The sequence below is a fragment of the Phyllopteryx taeniolatus genome, chromosome 4, assembly GCF_024500385.1.
Source record: "Phyllopteryx taeniolatus isolate TA_2022b chromosome 4, UOR_Ptae_1.2, whole genome shotgun sequence".
Lineage (NCBI taxonomy): Eukaryota > Metazoa > Chordata > Actinopteri > Syngnathiformes > Syngnathidae > Phyllopteryx > Phyllopteryx taeniolatus.
In genome coordinates this window covers 19965927-19986698 of record NC_084505.1, presented here as the reverse complement: position 1 = coordinate 19986698, position 20772 = coordinate 19965927, and the positions used below count along the sequence as shown (strand labels likewise).

Below are 20772 nucleotides of genomic sequence, written 5' to 3'. Positions count from 1 at the left end.
CATGCATGTGTGCCTGTGCGTCTATAAGTGTAATTACAAGTGTATGTCACCAAGTCTGTAGGTTCATGCATACAAGTGCATGAATGTGTTCAAATGTGCATGTGTACAATTGTGTGTGCGTGCACAGGTGTGTGTACAAACGTGTGAGAGTGTACAAGTGCATGTGCGTGTGTGTGTGTGTACAAATCACAATCTGCTCTATATTGGTACAGCGTCTCACCTGAACGTCAGCTGCGTTGTTGTTGTTGCCGTTAGCATACGTGGTGTTAGTGTTAGCGTGCGTCTTGGCGCGCAGGCCCCACAAGAAGTGTCGTACGTAGAGCAGTTGTCGGTAGACGCTGTCCTCCACGCGTTCGCCATCCAGGTCCACGCCGAAGCCGCCGCTGGGCAGCACGACGGGAGGGTGGTTCTCGAAGCTCTCCAGGAGGTCCACTGAATGCACCGATGGAGCCATGTTAGCATCGTTAGCATTTCACATGAATCAAAATCAGGTAAATGTAAATGTTAGTGCTATCTATCTAGCTAGCTTAAGCCTAACTGAAGCAGTAGCGTTACATAGCATTATACTGTCTAGTACATATATATATTTATAATGTGTATATGTCGTATACTTGTTGATTATTGTATTACAATAACGCTTTTCCTCATTGCTTTAAAAGGACTGCTTTTAATGTGTCCGTTCCGTGGTGTATGACGTGATGGTCGGCCAATCGGAAGCCGTGTTGTGTATGACGTAGGGCTAGGCTGACTCGTCTATTAAGAGCGAGACAACATTAACCGGACGCGGCTGCTGCCGAATAAATAAAGTGCAAGCGGAGTCAAGACCGCCGCGTTCCAATCTGAAGTGCGTACGGTTAGTTGCAGGCAGTATGGCCGGAAAGTCGCATTCGAGCTCCCCGGCGCCGGTGTACCTAATGAGGTGGCTAAAGGGAATGGAGGAATTTAGTCGGAGTGGAACTCATGTCATCTAGATATGCACTACAGACTACACACACTCAGAGTCAAATATTTCATGACTTTTTTTGAATATAGGTACATCTCAATAAATTAGAACATAGTTGAAAACATTTTCTTCAGTACTCATAGAGTGATTAAACACTGAAGTACTTTTCAGAGGGCAAATTCCAGCCTAATTTCTACAATAAAAATCACTTTATTTCTTGAATTAATTAACTATTTCATTTGAGGTTATATTTTAGTTTCTCAAGATGGGGATTTTTTTGTATTTGCTATGTGCTATAACCATCAAAATTATACATATTTTAAATATGAAATACTGCAGTGCATCTCTATAATTGAGTGTGAGCATGATTGTCATGAACCCGTGAATGCCAGTGACACGTGCGAGAATGTGATTGACATGCTCGCGTGAACGCATTTGAGGAGTCTTTATGAGCGCAAGACTCGTGCCTAGGAGACTGTTTGAGTAATGTTTGTGAGAGTGTCTGAGTAGTAGACTCGTGCGTAGGAGAGGGTTTGAGTTGTGTTTATGAGAGCCTTTCAGTAGTTTGTGTGCGTGTGAAAGTATTTGAATATTAAGTGTGAGCGCTAATCCTGAATAATGTACCTAACGGCCCCTAACGGCTTATGTGCATTTTCATTGGCTAGTTGCTACGTCGTACAAAACTAGTGGCTGACCGGTCGGCCACGCATGAAAAGAGTTTGGTCAATAATTAAATAAATGAAATAAAAATGCAGAATCAGCTTGATCCAGGCCTCTTCCTGACATTACATTGAGTCCTCTCTCTGACCGCGTCACCTGTGCGGTAGATGTAGGCCTCATCTTCGCTGCCGGGCTGCCACACGGCCACGGGTCCGGTTTCTGCGGTGATCTGGTACTGGGTTAGAATCCTGTGCAGCTGCACCGGCTTCAGGGACGAGTGCTCGCCAGACAACACTCGCCAGCTCATCTGCACGATGCAGTGAAAGGAATGTTTCAACCGCTTTTAAATCTGTATTCACAGGAATTGACTTATATTGTATTTAATTGGGCGCGCGGCACGGCGGGCGGGCGGGCGGGCGACTGGTTAGAGCGTCAGCCTCACAGTTCTGAGGTGCGGGGATTGGGCTCCGGCACGCCCGCGACCCGAGTGAGGAGAAGCGGCTCACGAAATGGATGCATGGATGGATGGATTTAATTGCTGTATTTATATTATAAACGACATGAAAATATTAGAATTATTAAAATTCAATATTCTATAAAATATACTGTACGTCAAGCTAATATGAAATGTAGTTTTTTTTTTTATTCAAATGCAGTTAAATGAGAACAAATATTGCATATTATCTTTTAAATAAAAATACACATCAGTTTTTTCATGAAAATACTGTATAGCACGGGACTGCTTTGATAATAAAAACGATAGTAAGTTCTTTTGGATTTTAAATTGTTTTAATTATTTAAAAAATATAAATGTGAAAAAAAAATATTGTTTGAGTTCACATTTTTATGAAACAATTACATTTATAAAAGACAGGGGTGCAGGTTAGAACGGTGCACAATTGGTTAGCACGTCTGCCTCGCAGTTCTGGGGACCGGGGTTCAAATCCCGGCCCCGCCTGTGTGGCGTTTGCATGTTCTCCCCGTGCCTGCGTGGCTTTCCTCCCACATCCCCAAAACATGCGTGCTAGGTCGATGGACGACTCTAAAATGCCCGTAAGTGTGAATGGTTGTTTGTTTCTATGTGCCCTGCGATTGGCTGGCGACCGGTTCAGGATGTACCCCGCCTCCCGCCCGAACATAGCTGGGCTGGGCTCCTGCACGCCCGCGACCCTCGTGAGGAGAAGCGGAAAAGAAAATGGATGGATGGATATATATATATATATATATATATATGCACACACATATATACATATAGAAAAACTAGTAGTAGCACAAAATGGTACGTTTTATATTGAAATGAGTAAATTGTCTTCTATTAAAAAAAGTCCAAATTGAATTGAGTGGCTTCAAAAATGGACTTCAATGATTCATCCGCGCGCGTGCGGCTTGCCTGCGTGAGCTGCTGCGGTGGTGTAGCGAGGATGGCGATGGCACCGTTGACTTTGGTGAAGAATTTGTCCAGCAGATGTCCCAAGGCCGACTCGCGGGCCCATTCCGACACCATCCGCAGACACGCCTGCATCTGCAGGACTTTGGAACGCTGGAACCAGCCACGAGATGGACCTGCACACACACACACACACACACACGTACGTGGTCTCTGAGTGGCGCTGAACGTTCCACCATATCTTCAACAGAAATCATTGAAAGGACATTCGATCAATATTAACTGATTTGATTTCGTATTAACATTTTCATTCAATTGTAATATTGAATTAGTTTGGATTATTAATAAGACCATATAAATCAGTGTTAAATGTGACTTTCGTTTGGAATTGTATTCAGAACCTAATCAAAGGAACAAAAACATTTGGATTTGTATAGAAATATAATGACATCGATTTTAAAGGATGAAGTCATAAAAATGTATTTGTATTAAAAAAGAATCAAATCATTTTATAAAACTACAACTTCAATTTGGAATTGTATTGAAATCCAGGAAGTCCTCGACTTTACGACGCCGGCGCCTCGTCCGCCATTTTGTCCCAGCACCATAGTGTTTGTGCTTAGCGAGTGCATCGTGCGTGTCTGTGTTTGTGCGGCGGGACAATCTTTGCCTTTTTCGCCCTCCTTTTTTCACACTAATGGAAAGGAAAAGCATCTTGTTGTTTATTTGAATGCATTTTAGTTTCTTTATACGAAGTGTTAACCTTTCCCGCTACGGTCACCTGACCGTGGTCGGGAGACCCTTCTCCCGTTGCCCAGCCGAGCCGGGTGGGCTGGGCAATAAAGGCACGAAGCGCCCATTTGCTGCTTGAAGGGCTTTATTAGCTCCTCCGCTAATCGCCGTCACTACACTTGCCGCTGTGCGCGCTCGGTAGACGACGCCCGCGCAGTCCCGTCTCACTCACACATCGACGTACACGCCCACACACACTGGGTTTGCTGTCACAATCACGCGGTACAATACTTTCTTTGAAATCCAAATGTATTTTTCATTTCATTTTAAAATATATAAACTACATATAGCGGCACGGCGGACGACTGGTTAGAGCGACTACCTCACAGTCCTGAGGAGTGGGGTCCAATCCCGGGGTCCCGCCTGTGTGGAGTTTACGTTTCTCCGGGCGCTCCGGGCACTCCGCTTTCCTCCCACATCCCAAAAACATGCATGCTAGGTTGATTGATTGACAACTCTAAATTGCCCGTAGGTGTGAATGTGTGCGCAAATGGTTCTTTGTTTCTATGTGCCCTGCGATTGGCTGGCGACCAGTTCAGGGTGTATCCCGCCTCTCGCCCGAAGATAGCTGGGTTAGACTCCAGCATGCCCGCGACCCGCGTGAGGATAAAGCGCTACAGAAAATGGATGGCTGGATAATATATTATATATTTTGATTTTATATATTTGATCTTGACCTTGTTCATATTTTATTACAATTAAAAACATGTAAAAATCAACACTAATTTGATGTGCATTTGACTAGTACATCATTCAATTACATACATAAATGAGTAAAACAAAAAAATGTGGGGATTTTAAAATTCTGATATTGAAGTTATTAGCGTTCACCCTGCGGACATTATGAATGCGTACTGATTTTTACTCGCTAATGTCTTGATGACACGTAGCTTTTTTTGGGCTTCTTGACTCAATTACTATCGACCGACCGACCGACTGACTGCTGCTATTTGATGATACAGCACTTCAAATATTGTGCCATATGTCTTGGACGCACACGCACACGCACACTCGTAATAGGCTTACGTCTCGGCATACAGACGAGACATCACTTGACCTCCCTTGCAAAGGTGTCATAAAGCTCAGCTGCAGGTGCTTTACGAACACACACACATGCATGCGCGCACACAACAAAGAGCTACGCTAGTTAGCAGTAATCTATTTAGCAGGTGAAAGCACAATTACCCGATCGTCGCCAAAGTTCAGTCTTTCCTCACACAGGCTATTATTATATCAAGTGCATCTGGAAAGTATTCACTGCGCTTTCATCCCCCCCCCCACATTTTGTTATATTAAAGCCTGATTCCCAAATGGATTGAATTCATGGTTTTCCTCATAATTCTAAAAATAACACTACACACTGACAGAGTGAAAAAAGTGCTGTTGAAAATGATGCCATTCAAAAACAAATACAAAATCATTTGTCAACTGGACACGATTTAGTAAATCCTGCTTATTTATATCAGGTCCCACGGTTGACAATACTTGTGATTTATTTCTTTCTTTTAATAAACTGAGGAACACTAAAATGTATGTTTTGCAAGAAATTCATTTATTCAAATTTGGAATAAGTGAAGTGCTGTGAAAACAGTGCATGTGGAAAGTACAGTACTCACAGGGCTTCACTTTTTCCACATTGAGTTGTTTTTTTTTAAATAAATTAACCCAAATTTCCCTTTAAAAAATCATGTTGTCATCACAGAGTGTTGTGTGAAGAATTCTTAGGGCAAACAAATGATTGATTGCATCATGTTAACATAACGTAACGTAAAAAGTGGAAAAAGTCAAGCGCTGTGAATACTTCCCAGTTGCACTGTAGCTTGATGCTGCATGTGTTTGTGTGCCTTGCAAACCTCAGCGCTACCCTCCTCACGCAGGCACGCATCCTCCTCTGTTACCATGGCGACAGAAACATCAATAAGCAACGACAGGGAGTCAGATGGGGCGTTCCTTCGCATTAATGTGAAGGTGTTGCTGTCCTGACTGTGCTGGCTATTGAAGACATACTACGTGCGAGTGTATATATATATATACACACAAAAATGCAATTGTCCGACAAGCGCCATGGAAATTGACTAGAGGAGGCTGCTGGTAGACTTCATGAAGCAGCATGTGGCTCTGGAATTGTTTTTTTTTCTTCCAAAATTCAGCCCTCAAATCAAGTTTCACTTGGTGACATAGAATTTGGTTTTAAGCTTTTAAGAATTTGGGCCATTTGACAGGTGCCCTTCAAAGACAAATTGATCCTGTGTTTTTAATTAGAGTACAACCAAATTTGAACCACATATACCGGAGAGATAGGAAATCCTAAATTGTGAAGAATGGAAGTTTGGTCATTGCATGTGGGCAGAGCATGACGGTGAAATGTGGTGACTCGACATCAACCTTTTATAAGATGTAAAAAATGTGGCCATTTCCGCAGTTCCTATGTTTGATTCAATAACGCTGCCGTGGCGTTTTCGTATGAAATTTCGGTCCCCAAAGCCGGTCGCACTTAGTAACGTGAAGTTTGGTAGTCATGTCTATCATGAGCAGGCCCACAAAAAGGAGTCGAGAACCAACACCCAAAAAGACAGGACATTTTAAGCGGCCATTTCATCATCTAATTTGGACATTTTCAGGAGTCCTAGGTTTCATTCAGTCTTTGGGAAATCCAGCCCCTGAAGATTTGGTTGGCATGACCAGCATGAGTAGACCCACAAAAAGCTCCCAAGAAGTCATGCATGAAAAGACACAGGAAGTCGGCCATTTCATGGTCACATTTTGGCCATTTCCAAGGCTCCTAAGTTTGATTCGGTCTTTTGGAAATCCAGCCCCTGAAGCTAATTAAACATAGTAACATGAAATTTGGTAGTTGTGTTTATCATGAGTAGATAAAGACAAAAAAGCTGAAGAGGCCATGCCCGGAAACACATATGAAGTCCTCCGTTTGGGCTTGAAGCAGCCATTATAGGGTCACTAGAGAGTTCTTCGTGATTGCTCATACATTTGAACGCATACCTGACAGATGGAGGGCGCCGCGTTTGACGTCTTTGCTTGCAGGCCACACATTTTCATGACAAGCTGCAAGACCGGAGCAGCATAACAAGGTTTTGACCTTTTCCCCGCCATGGTACTTTCTCCCTGCTTCATTCAATCAACCCTCGTCTTCCCACTTCCCACATGGAAAAAGGCTGATGGGAATTACAGAGAAGAGATAGGAAGGAAGGGCACACAGGACAAACCTTGATTTGCTCCCCGCCCAATGTCTCCCTCGCCTCAAGTCAAACTGCTGACAAGGACGCTCCCTAACAGCCGCGCGCCTCCTTGGGGAAGGTCTAATGGAGGTGAGACATACGACCACACACCCCCCCCCCCCCCGGCCCCCCACCCCAACACACACACACATCCCCTTTACCTTTGTCCATCAGCTGGTTGAAGAGCGACACGTTGGAGAAGAAGAAGAGGTAGGCAAACATCTGCGCCTGGATCTCCGGGTGGACTCGGTAGCCCTGCAGCAGCTCCTGGGCGCTCTGGAACACCTTGTGAGTGCATGAACACACAAATCAACATTTGAAAACATTCTGCAACCCAATTAAAGCTTACCTGGAATCAAGGCAATTGAGCATGTGAAGAACAACTACCTGCTAGGGCCCTAATAATAATAATAATAATAATAACAATAATAAAGTCATAATATCATTTTGTGTGTATTTTTTGTGTGTTTTGACATATGTAAATACTTATGTTTATGTTTATTTAATTTTAATTTTAAATGCTTCATTCATTTCGTCAGTAAACAAATATATATTTTGTCATTTATTTTATGTTTACAATAATGTATTTTATTAAAGAGAGATTTCGTTATGTTTATTATATTTTATACATTGTGTATTGAATTTGTATTGTAAATATGTAATAATAATAATAATTCCATATTCATTTTTATTATAACATATATTTCTGAATTATTTATTTTATGGGTATTTAACTTGAATTTTACATACTTCAGAATTCTAAGAATAAACTAACTTTAATTCATTATGCATTTGTATTCAATTTTCAAATACTGTCCTTGCTAATAATAAAAAAGTTATTTTATTTGCATTAATGCTATTCTTGCTTGTATTAAATTAGAATTTAAAATCATTAATTATGATAAAGTAAAATGAGGAATTTGTATTCACTGTATTTGGATTTTAAATCATCAGAATATTAAAGTAAGAATAGTTAGTATTATTTTTTTTTTTTTACTAAATAACAATACTAAAATGTCATAATAATTGACATAGTTTTTATTTTCCAAAAATACGGAATATAAATGTTGCCTAACCATGGGTCAGTAAACACTTTTTTCCTAACTGCAATCATGACTGAGCTACGTGACGTTAATGAGTTTTTTCACTTTACCCGGAGGACCCTGCGTACGGGCTCCGGGAATCCGACACCTCCTTTCCAGCACGGCTCCGTGCTGTCCACCGGGAACGGATTACAGTCCAGCAGACCCGGCAGCACCACGTAAAGAGCCTGCACGCGCAAAACACAAGTAGGACATCAAATTGAATCGGAGATTCAGTCACATTTTTTGAAAACAGATTTTCCTCACTCCCGAGTCCAAAAAAAAACATGCACGAGGTTAATGAAAGACACTAAATATTGACACTTCGTTTACAAAACAACTGTAAATTGTCTGGGTTTCTTTGGAAAGAGTCTTCCAAACAAAAATCGAAATGATCCATAAAGTTTACGGAAAAAAAAGTTTGATCAGTTGAAAACTCAAAACTGTCTTCGATATTTATGAAAACACAAAGAAGGCACTAAACGTTGTTCAATGTTCCTTAAAAGCACAATGTTAGCTTTGATGAGGTTTTATGTTGACAGAAAACCCTACATTTGCTTCTTTGCGGTTTCCTAAAAGAGTCGTACGTACATACCTTGGTGATGTAGTAGACGCACTGCTGGAAGGTGTACATGATGACCTCCTCCAGGATACTCATGGCCTCCTCATTGGCAGAGATGGTCGCCGACAGCAGGGACTCCTTTGAGCCTGGAACCCAAGAACACAACTTACGCGTTTTCGGAAACATTGAAGACAAGTTAGTCTGCGCTTAAGCAAACATACGGCTTTGTGCAAAACATCAAAGACAATTCTGTCCTCAGTGGACTAATCAGGTGTGCTTTTATATTTCACCGGAAGACAATTTACACGGGTTTTTCATTTTAGAGTCTTGAATGAACCGAATGTGTGTATTTTTTCTCCACATCAAATACAATGTTGTGTCTTCGACAAACCCACCTTCCCATGCGCATCCGAGACCAACCTGACGTACGTTTTCCCGGAACATCAAAGACAAACACTTAAGAGTCTTGAGTGAACTTTAAACATCAAATACAATACCGTCTTTTGAATGAACCAAGAGTGAACATCCAAGACAATTTAGAGTCTTCAGCGAACTTAACGTACATACTTTCGTAAAAACATTTGTGAATACCAATGTCTGTACATATGTATAAGTGTGTGTGTGTGTGTGTGTGTGTGCGTGTACCTTGCAGCGTCTCCATGTTGTGCGTGTATGAAGGTGCCCTCTGCTGAATGAAGTACAGGATTTCGATGGAGTTGGACATCCAGAAGAAGATGGTCTGCAAGTCCGGGATCAGGTCCGAGATATTGAGCAGCGATAGCGATGCAGGGTCCTGGCTGCGCACGCACGCACGCACGCACACACACGCGCACACACGTATGATTGACGGTCAGGATGATTGACAGCTGACAAGCAGCCTGTCAAGGTTCGACCAGGTGGAGGCTGCTCTTGCTGAGCATGCAAACACACGCACACACACACAATCATGCAAACACATGCGTGTGCGCACACACACAAACATGCACACGCATACACACTCATGCATGTACACACAGTTGCAAACACACAGACTTTTTTTTAACACGACAGAAAACGATACTTACTGCTGAGCTTGCTTCTGAGCTAACTCCTTCGTCTTCTCCTGCAACACACACACACACACACACACAGAAAATGCACACATGCAAACACGTATACACGCACGCACGCACGCACGCACGCACACACACAAATGAGGGTCATTAAAGTTTAAGCTCGTTTGAGCGGAACAATGACCCACCCTCATTCTGCTCGAGTGTCTCAAACTTGAAACATGATATCATCTTTTATAAAGATGATTTCTTACATTTATTTCCTCCTCTAACATAACATCAATGACTTTTTAGACTCAAATTCATGCCTGGGAAAACTCATAAACATTTTATGGACCATTATTTTTGAGAAAGAAAAAAAAAATAGATATATGGGTCATTCCACTGAGGTGGTACGCCATTTTTGACAGCTAAGAAAAATGGAAGAACTGGAATCATTTTGTTGAAAATTTCATTTAGGGGTTCGTGGGATAAAAACATACATCGTTTACTTAATATGATCATTATTTGACCAGTGGTCGTTTGTAACACTGACTCTAGATATGAACATGGAAAGCTGTTTATTGTATGAAAACCTTGGGAATTCTTCACACAAATACGAGGGTTAGAGTAGATTCACAAAGCAATTTACGTCCAACTGGTGAATGCAGCGCAAAGTATCCAATAAAAAATGTACAGATGTGTGTAACATCGACTACAAATACAACATGGAAAATGAAGGACCTGAATACTAACAGCTATCTTCTTCTTTTCCTTTAGGGGTCGCCACCGCGCGTCATCCTTTTCCATGGAAGCCCGTAAATCTCCTGCATCCTCCTCTCCAACACCAACTGCCCTCATGTCTTCCCTCACGACATCCATCGACCTTCTCTTTGGTCTTCCTCTAGCTCCATCCTCGTCATCCTTCTACCACTGTAGTAGCTGTCTCTCCTCTGGACGTCTCCAAACCATCGAAGTCTGCTCTCTCTAACTTTGTCTCCAAAACATCGAACCTCGGCCGTCCCTCTGATGAGCTCATTTCTAATTTGATCCAACCTGGTCACTCCGAGAGCGAACCTCAACATCTTCGTTTCCGCCACCTCCAGCTCTGCTTCCTGTTGTCTCTTCAGTGCCACTGTCTCGAATCCGTACATCAAGGCTGCCCTCACCACTGTCTTCTAAACTTTGCCCTTCATCCTAGCAGAGACTCTTCTGTCACACAACACACCTGACACCTTCCTCCACCCGTTCCAACCTGCTTGAACCCGTTTCTTCACTTCCTGACCACACTCACCATTGCTCTGGACGGTTGACCCCAAATATTGAAAGTCCTCTACCCTTGCCATCTCTTCTCTCTGTAGCCTCATTCTTCCCCCACCACCCCTCTCATTCACGCACATATATTCTGTTTTACTTCGGCTAATCTTCATTCCTCTTCTTTCCAGTGCATGCCTCCACCTTTCTAACTGTTCCTCCAGCTGCTCCCTGCTTTCACTGCAGATCACAACGTCATCTGCAAACACCATGGTCCACGGGGATTCCAGTCTAACCTCATCTGTCAGCCTATCCATCACCACTGCAAACAGGAAGGGGCTGTGGGCTGATCCCTGATGCAGTCCCACCTCCACCTTAAATTCCTCTGTCACACCTACAGCACACCTCACCGCTGTTCTGCTGCCCTCGTACATGTCCTGTATTATTCTAACATACTTCTCTGCCACTTCCGCATGCAGTCCCACAGTTCCTCTCTGTGGACTCTGTCATAGGCTTTCTCTAGATCTACAAAGACACAATGTAGCTCCTTCTGACCTTCTCTGTACTTTTCCATCAACATCCTCAAGGCAAATAATGCATCTGTGGGACTCTTTCTAGGCATGAAACCAAACTGTTGCTTGCAAATACTCACTTCTGTCCTGAGTCTAGCCTCCACAACTCAACTTCATTGTGTGGCTCATTAACTTTATTCCTCTATAGTTCCCACAGCTCTGCACATCACCCTTGTTCTTAAAAATGGGCACCAGCACACTTTTCCTCCATTCTTCAGGCATCTTCTCACGTGCTAGAATTCTATTGAACAAGCTGGTCAAAAACACCACAGCCAGCTCTCCTAGATGCTTCCATATACAGCCACAGGAATGTCCTCTCTGTCTGGCCAACCTGTATAGATTCTTTTCTCCTTTTTAGTGTCCAACCTGGCATACATGTCATCATATGCCTCTTGTTTGGCCTTTGCCACCTCTACCTTTGCCCTGTCGCATCTCAATGTATTCCTTTCGCCTCTCCTCGGTCCTCTCAGTGTCCCACTTTTTCTTAGCTAACCTTTTTCCATGTATGATTTCCTGTACTGTGAGGTTCCACCACCAAGTCTCCTTCTCTGCTTTCCTGACAGAAGATACACCATTCTGGAAGCTCCTCCTGTCCACCGAGAGCCTGTCTCACCTCTTCCCGAAAAGCTGCACAAGACTCGTCCTGCCTCAGCTTCCACCACGTGGTTCTCTGCTCTGCCTTTGTCTTCCTAATCTTCCTCCCCACCACCAGAGTCATCTTACACACCACCATCTTATGCTGTCCAACCACACTCTCCCCTACCACTCCCCGCTCTTGTAGGTCACCCTATGTTCCTGCCTCTTCTGAGAAAAAAAGTGTTCACTACAGCCATTTGCATCCTTTTTGCAAAGTCTACCACCATCTGTCCCTTCAGGTTCCTTTCCCGGATGCCGTACTTACCCATCACTTCTTCATCACCAATATTTCCTTCACCAACATGTCCATTCCAATCTGCACCAGTCACGACTCTCTCTCTGTCTGAGATGCTCAGAACTACTTGGTCTAGCTCCTTCCAGAATTTCTCTTTCCCCTCTCGGTCGCATCCTACCTGTGGGGCACAGCCGCTAATCACACCCTCAATTTCAAGTTTCTGCCTCATCACTCGATCTGATACTCTTTCACCTCCAAGACATTCTTAGCCAACTCTTCTTTTAAAAGAACCCGACTCCATTACTCTTCCCATCTACACCGTGGTCAAATAATTTAAACCTTGCCCCTAAACCTTTCCACCTGGTCTCCTGGACACACAATATATCAAACTTTTTACTAATCATCATGTCAAGCAACTCCCGAGATTTTCCTGTCATCGTCCCAACATTCAAAGTCCCCGCATTCAGTTCTAGGCTCTGTGTTTTCCTCTTCTCTTTCTGCCGAAGAACCCGCTTTCTACCTCTTCTTCTTTGACTTCGACCCACAGTAGCTGAATTTCCGCCGGCGGCGTCAACCTGTAGGGCGGACGTTGTTAACCCGGGCCACGACCGATCCGGTCTGGAATTCTTTGGACGAACGCTCATATTTGTTTGGCAAAGTTTGAAGCCGGATGCCCGTCCTGACGCAACCCTCTGCATCGTCATCACAGACGAGAATGTAGGTCACATGAGTAATTGAGTACGAAAACAAAAACTGACACGTGGTCCCGGTTCACCCGAGTGGACCCGGCTGAGCTTAAGTACCCTGGAAAGAAAAGCGAGAAGACGTAGAAGAAGAAGAATTGCACCCAGCGACTGACCCAGGCCACCGTCTGGATCCGACGGACGATCTTCAGCAGCAATTTTCCGAAGCTTCCCGGCGGGAATGCGGAGGCCGAGTGTTGTATGCACAAACACAAAAGGTACGCCGGGGTCAGCTTGTGGTCGTCGCCTGACAACAGCAAGGACACAAACATGATCAATTGTTGTTGATGTTTATGGGAAAAGGGTTTGTCAACGACTCTCCCAAAAAAAGGACAGATTTTCTTCCATGCAATGTTGAGAAAAATGCATAACGTTAGGTCTTTATCATTATCTTTGACGTTGATGAAAACCTGCACAATTGTAGTGCCGCTGTTATCAAATATTGACATCGATTATTCCATCCATTAATCAAATCATTTGATAAAAATGTCTTTTGCAATGAAGTTTATGGACAGTTTATTAGTGTTTCTGAATTGATGACTATTGTTTCATGATAAAAAACAACAATTGGGCAATATCACACGAGAGGGAGTGATGTCCTCTCCAAGCTTTTTGAAACTTTTTGGGTCCTGATGAATGCAAAGGGATAATAGTTGGATATAATCTTCTGGGCTTCACCTTCAGCTCCATGTTAACTACAGCTTATTCATACTATGACTGCAAACAACGATTCATTTTCTCATAGATTTATCTGATAATTATTTTGACCACAAATGTTGATCGTTGTTCAACACAGAGGCTTGCGATGTCTTCGTTTGATTAAACACAAACGATAATGTGTCTGTTTTCGCGGGGGCCGACAGAAATCTGAGAATATTTTTGGTTGAGAGGATTGGGACAATTTTAGGTTCAACAATGGCTCTCCACGATTACCCGATTACGAAAATCGTAATAATATGAATTGGATAATCGATGAGTTGTCGGCTAATCGATTGTGACGTCTCTATTGAAAACGCTAAATTGTCTCTGATGTTTCGGGAAAAGGTCGATTATTTGCGATACCTCCAGGTTCAATGAGGGACATGATACGGTTGAGCAGCTGGTCTTCGTGAGCGGGCTCAAACTCCAATTGGAGCTTCCTCTTCTGGCCTCCTCTTCCTCCCTCCGTCCCGGTCGCCGTCCCACCGCCGCGAGCTTTGACGGGGTGCGGCCCGAAGCCGCGCCGCGCCGTCGTCGTCACGGCGGCCGCCCTGTCTTTGAGCGCCGACCCGCACACCTTGCACGCGCCGCCCTCCTCCGGCCCGGCCTCGTAGAGCTGGCCCAGGCTGCGTAGGCGTGCCAGGGTCTGGGCGGGCAGAGGCTTGGCGCCCGTGGGGTCCTTGTATCAAGAGGTGATGATAGTCAATGAGACTCACAAATAATAACGAGAGTGCAATATCTGTAAAAATGTCATGCTTAATTCAAGCGCTTACTTTCATATGAAAATGGGAGCATTTGGGGAATGCTCTAAATAGTTCCGTAGGCGTCTGGAATAAACTGAGCAAATGATATCATTGCCGCTGACTGTCGGGCTAACGGCACTCATGCTGTAGTGCTCCTCTAACCGCTCTCTGACTGGCAATGCGCAGCGGCTGATACCGTCCGCTTGGCCGCTGGTGAAGGTGCCAGTCAGCGAGACACTGGAGCCCAAATAACCCAAAACGCATTCCACTTCAGGGAAGATGTTTTGGGCATAGTTTGACCGCTATGGTTGCACTTTGGGTGTGGTGTGGTGTGGGTTGATAATCTCAACACACATCCAGATTAGGTCTCGCTGCCAATCTCGAAATCTCGCGTGGAACCAAGACACTTCTGGCTATGCGGCAATTTCGCCGAGTGTCGCTGAAAGGAATGGAGGCGGAAATGGTGTAAATAAAAAGGCTCGCTTTGGAAAATACCACTTTTATATAAAAAAACCACATGGGCATGACATGTTTGTTCTGATTCACAACCGCTTTGTTGTTCCTGAGTCAGGGCGCTCATTTGATTGGCTACATTCCATTTCAGGTCACTAATCACGGCATCAGGAATCGGGAAACGTCAGCTTAGTCCCACATGTATAAAGATTTACGGTTGTAAATATTGAAAGTGTTCAATATTTAAGATGGCCGGCGCTGACTTGTTTTCAGGACAAATCCGCTCTTAACACACATCACACAAGTTACACTCCAAGTTGTCTTTGATGTCAAAACACAACAACGCATAAGTCACTCGAAATGATCTTTGATGCGACCAAGAACACTCGCAGACTAACATTTTCTTGGATGCTAATAAATACATAAGTTGGACTAAAAAAAATGTTCTTTGACAGAACAGAAACATTGGTGGGTTGGACTCAAAATGATCTTTGATGAGAGCAAAAACCCAAGTTAGACTCTAGACTGTCTTTGAGGGTAACAAATGATGTAAGTAAGACTACAATTGTCTTGGATGTTAAGAAAAACACAGACACTCGACTCAAAATGATCCAAATTACACTACTCTATAGACTGTCACGCAAAACAAAATAGAAAAATCCCAAACTATTGTTATGACCTTGCCTTGTACAGGAAGATATAGTGTGCGCCGAAGGAGAGCAAGTCGCCGTGACGTAGCGTGGTAGAGCGCTCGCAGCGGGAAAAGTTGACCAGCACGGCGGCGTCGTGGACGGGCTCCACCGCCACACGGGACGAGCGCTCCGGCTCGTCCCCCTTGGCGTGATGGCGCGGGGCGGGCACGCGGCGCAGGCGGCAGTGAAGCGGCAGGATGTCGGGCGAGAACAGACAGATGTTGGGGCGAGCGGACGGCGTCTCCTGGCCCACCGTGTGCTGGTCGCGGTTTAACAGGTACACCAGGCAGTCCTGGAACACGCGCACGGAGCAACGGCAGGGTTTTTGATGTGAACAAAAACACATTTGTCTTCGATGTTTGCGAAACATCGGTCTGGTTTCAACAAAAACACGTAAGCTCGTCGTCTCAACTGTCTTCGATGTTTACAAAAACAGATGTTCCACTCAAAATGGTTATAGACGTTTGGAATAACAACAATAATAATAATAATAATAATAATAACAACATTGAAGACTGATGATCCTAAATTGTCTGTTTGACGGTAAATGGCCTTTGATGTTTACCAAATCACGTACGGAGACTCAATCATGTCGTTTGCTTAAGATTGTCTTTGATGTTCCCAATAACCCAAAGTAAACATTCAAAACTGTTTACAATAAAAATCTTTACAATAACACATGGACTCCAGACCGTCGTTGATGTTTACAAAACACGTTAGACAGTAAATTGTTTTGATGTTTACAAAAACACGTTCCATGTCAATTTTACGTATGTTTATAAAACGTTTGACACTTAAAATTGTCTTTCATGTTAAAACATTGGGGGACTTTGAAGCAAAACCAAACCCAAGTATAGACCATGACAATATGTTAGACTCCAAATGACCTGATGTTCATAATAATATATAAAGGACTTCAAATTGTCATTGATTTGACTCTAAATTGTCTTTGATGTTAATACCAAAAAAAACCAAAAAAAACCACACACAACAAATGTTCTTTGATATGATTTTCATCTCACTATTGGTGCTTTGGTTTGTCCCACCTCACCTGTTTGTTGTACCCTTGAAGCAACAGAAGGTGCGGCGACTGGTAGAGGGAGTGGCGCACACCATCCTCCTGGCGCCGCCCGCCGGACGTCGCCTCTCGGCCCCGGTAAGGCCCCGGAAGAGTGGAGTAGTAGCGCTTGGGCTCGTCTCCCACCGCCAACTACACACAGAGACACGCACGGGGGAGACGTCATACTTACTGACAGCCGACAAGCGGCCCGTCAAGGTCCGACCTGGTCGAGGCTGGTCTCGCTGAGGCTGCGACACAGGGACGAGCTGCCGGAGCGAGGCAAGGTCAGAGCCCCCTTGGCTCGGTTCCTTTGCAGCTTGCGGGCCTGAGCGTTGATGTCTAACCAAAGAGCAAGAAAAGAAACACTAATAAAGACCACGGACGGGACTTGGATTATCACAGAAAAAGTCAAGACTCGGATGAAAAACATGTTGCTGCGAGCAAGGAAGCAACAGCTAACTTAAGCATCTACAAACAGCCTGCTTCTTTCATTGTTTTTGTCGTGAAACATACAGTGGCTATGGAAAGTGTGCAGACCCCCTTAAACTTTGCACTCTTTTCTTTATTGCAGCCATTTGGTAAAATCATTTAAGTTCATTTTTTCCACATTAATGTACACACAGCGCCCCAAATTGACAGAAAAAAAAAACAGAATTGTTGACATTTTTGCAGATTTATTAAGAAAAGAAAAACTGAAATATCACACAGAGCCTTTGCTCAGTATTTAGTAGAAGCCCCCTTTGGAGCTAATATAGCCACGAGTCTTTTGGGGAATGATGCAACAAGTTTTTCACACCTGGATTTGGGGATCCTCTGCCATTCCTCCTTGCAGATCGGCAGCCATTTTCAGGTCTTTCCAGAGATGCTCAATTGGGTTTAAGTCAGGGCTCTTGCTGGGTGGGCCATTCAAAAACAGTCACGGAGTTGTTCTGAAGCCACTCCTTCGTCATTTTAGCTGTGTGCTTAGGGTCATTGTCTTGTTGGAAGGTGAACCTTCGGCCCAGTCTGAGGTCCTGAGCACTCTGGAGAAGGTTTTGGTCCAGTCCAGGATATCCCTGTACTTGGCCGCATTCATCTTTTCTTCAATTGCAACCAGTCTCCCTGTGCCTGCAGCTGAAAACCACCCCCACAGCATGATGCTGCCACCACCACCGCGCTTCACTGTTGGGACTCTATTGGACAGTGGCTGGTTTTGTCTACACATGCCACTTAGAATTAAGGCCAACAATTTCTATCTTGGTCTCATCAGACCAGAGAATCTTATTTCTCACCATCTTGTAGTCCTTCAGGTGTTTTTTAGCAAAGTCCATGCAGGCTTTCATGTGTCTGTGGAACTGAGGAGAAGCTTCCGTCAAGCTACTCTGCCATAAAGCCCCGACTGGTGGAGTGACGGTTGACTTTCGAGAACTTTCTCCCATCTCCCGACTGCATCTCTGGAGCTCAGCCACAGTGATCTTTGGGTTCTTCTCGACCTCTCTCACCGAGGCTCTTCTCCCCCGATTGCTCGGTTTGGCCGGACGGCCAGCTCTAGGAAGGGTTCCGGTCGTCCCAAACGGCTTCCATTTAAGGATTATGGAGGCCACTGTGCTCTTAGGAACCTTGAGTGCAGACAAAAAAATGGGAACCATGACCAGATCTGTGCCTTGCCACAATTCTGTCTCTGAGGTCTTCAGGCAGTTCCTTTGACCTCATGACTCTCATTTGCTTTGACATGCACTGTGAGTTGTAAGGTCTTATATAGACAGGGGTGTGGCTTTCCTAATCATCTCCAATCAGTATAATCCAACACAGCTGGACTCCAATGAAGGTGTAGAACCATTTTAAGGATGACCAGAAGAAATGGAGTTCAATATATGGGCGTCACAACAAAGGTTCTGAATACTTACGGCTGTGTGATATTTCAGTTTTTCGTTTTTAATAAATCAACAAAAATGTCAACAATTCCGTTTTTTTCTGTCAATATGATGTGCTGTGTGTACATTAATGAGGAAGAAAATTATTAAACTTAACAAATGGCTGCACGATAACAAAGAGTGAAACATTTAAGGGGGTCTGAAAACTTTCCATACCCACTGTAAAACAAAAAAACATAAAACAAGGAAAATGATACTCTTAATGAAAAATCTGTTGCTGTAAGAAACAACAACATGAAACAATGATGTGAAACCATGCAATGAAGAGAAACAGTAGCTTTGTTGTTAGCATTGTTTATAGCATTGGCATTCCAAGTCCACAGAGAGCCCACCAAAATTGTCAGCGCAGATCAAGCAAAGAAACAACCAAACGTGAAACAACGAAAGGTAAAACAACATCATGTGAGACAACAACACATGAAACAAAGACACATTAAACAACACACGAAAGACAGAAACAAAGACACGAGCAACGGAAAATGGAAAAAAAGCGCAACAATGACACGTGAAACAATGTGGGAGACAACAAAACGTGGAACAACGCGACGTATGAAATTACGTGGGAAGCAACCATCAAACCTGAAAAAAGTGGAAGAACAACACGAGAACCAACATTGCTGCCGATGTTTTTCGCATTCGCATGAGTCTGCAGCGTCCACTGTTTTATTGTCATAAAAGACGAAATCTTGAAATAGCAAAGTTTGAAACAATAAATCGTGACATAACAACACGAAGGGAGCACGTTGGTTTGGTGGTCACGTTGTAATTAGCATTAGCATTCCGAATCCACAAACAAGAACAAATTCTTTCTTCTTCTTTGTTTTTTGTTTTTTTGTCGTACAATGTAAAACAGAAAAAGGTGAAACGGTTGTACGTGAAATGGCGATACATCAAAAAAGTGAAAGAAAAAGACGTACGTACACAGCTTTGTTATGAACCTAGTTTTTAACCTGAGCATTCCAAGTCCAAAGACTGCGCTAAAGCTTTTTTCTTTTTTTTCAGAAAGTGTGACACAACGAAATATGGAAAAACAACGACATGTCACACAACAAAGTGGAAATGGGGCCTTCTTAATTTCTTTTGACAGTTGGCAACAGTTTGAAAAGCATGCAACCGACACCTCGAGGTTTTTTTTCCTTTTCCATATACAGAAATAATGTGACTTGTATGTGCCACACGTGCGTTGATCCTGGACCACAAACAGACCAATGAGGTAATTGATGGGAAGGTAACGGGAAGAACAAACATACAGGTGATGTGAACGGGAAAGGGGGTCGGGCAGGTTGGTCTCCACGGTGATGACCGACAGTCACCCTACCTGAGGCCAGTCCCCACCTTTCGAGCCCGACTGAGCCGCCCTAGCCGACCGCAGAGGGGAGCTCCTGTGCATGCGACCCATTAGAGCCACCAGGAACTGGGGGGCTTTGGGCCCTACAGCGGGGTGGGAGGGGTTCAGAGGCTGAGAAAAAACACACCCCAAACACCCCCTCGACCCAAAACATCGCAACAGTACACGCACTTGTATGTGTGTGTTGTGAGAGGTGTGACATGACAGCAAACCCAATCGCACGTAGGACGCCTGGAAACGGGCAAAAGTGACTCCAAAATAGCCCCTCAGAGCCAAAATGGCACACTTCAGACTTGTTGTGGGGCTACTCATGAGAGACATTTCTACCAAATGTTATGTCGCTAAATGAAACTGGCTTTGGAGGCTGAATTTAGAACCAAAAAAACTCCTCGGAAGGGCATTGTGGAATCCAACAAAGGACATTTGGAAGGAGCCAAAGTCTTTTCGGCCATGGATTCTTGAGACTTTTTGGTGGGTCTACTCATGATAGCCATGCCTACCGAATTTCATGTCCCTAAGTTTAGCTGCTTTCGGGGGGGAAATTAGTTTTCCAAATCTGGAGGGTGCTACTGAGCCTTAAACTAAAATGGCAGACTTCCTGTGTCTTTTCTGGCACAGAGACTTCTTTTTGTGGGTCTACTCATGATATGTTAAGCTGAATTTATTGAAAAAATATATATATATATTGTTTCTCATTCCAAATGATTCACCAGAACAAAATCCAAAACGTG

The 20772-nt window shown here is 43.8% G+C and overlaps 1 protein-coding gene across 7 annotated transcripts in view; it reads right to left on the bottom strand.

Moving 5' to 3' along the window:
- Positions 1–20772, bottom strand: part of radil (Ras association and DIL domains) — a 33128-nt gene that overhangs the window by 4954 nt on the left and 7402 nt on the right. For 6 of the 7 annotated variants that reach the window (XM_061770357.1, XM_061770356.1, XM_061770361.1 and 3 more), the window contains 14 exons: positions 20029–20124; positions 17004–17119; positions 16772–16930; positions 15713–16012; positions 14196–14511; positions 13250–13380; positions 9727–9764; positions 9308–9459; positions 8696–8808; positions 8172–8288; positions 7180–7303; positions 2994–3166; positions 1760–1910; positions 221–432 (listed from right to left, as the gene is read on the bottom strand). In XM_061770357.1, coding sequence (XP_061626341.1) covers positions 221–432; positions 1760–1910; positions 2994–3166; positions 7180–7303; positions 8172–8288; positions 8696–8808; positions 9308–9459; positions 9727–9764; positions 13250–13380; positions 14196–14511; positions 15713–16012; positions 16772–16930; positions 17004–17119; positions 20029–20124 — 2198 coding nt within the window. The remainder of the gene's footprint in view (positions 1–220; positions 433–1759; positions 1911–2993; positions 3167–7179; positions 7304–8171; positions 8289–8695; positions 8809–9307; positions 9460–9726; positions 9765–13249; positions 13381–14195; positions 14512–15712; positions 16013–16771; positions 16931–17003; positions 17120–20028; positions 20125–20772) is intronic. The other variant, XM_061770363.1, reaches the window with a different exon arrangement.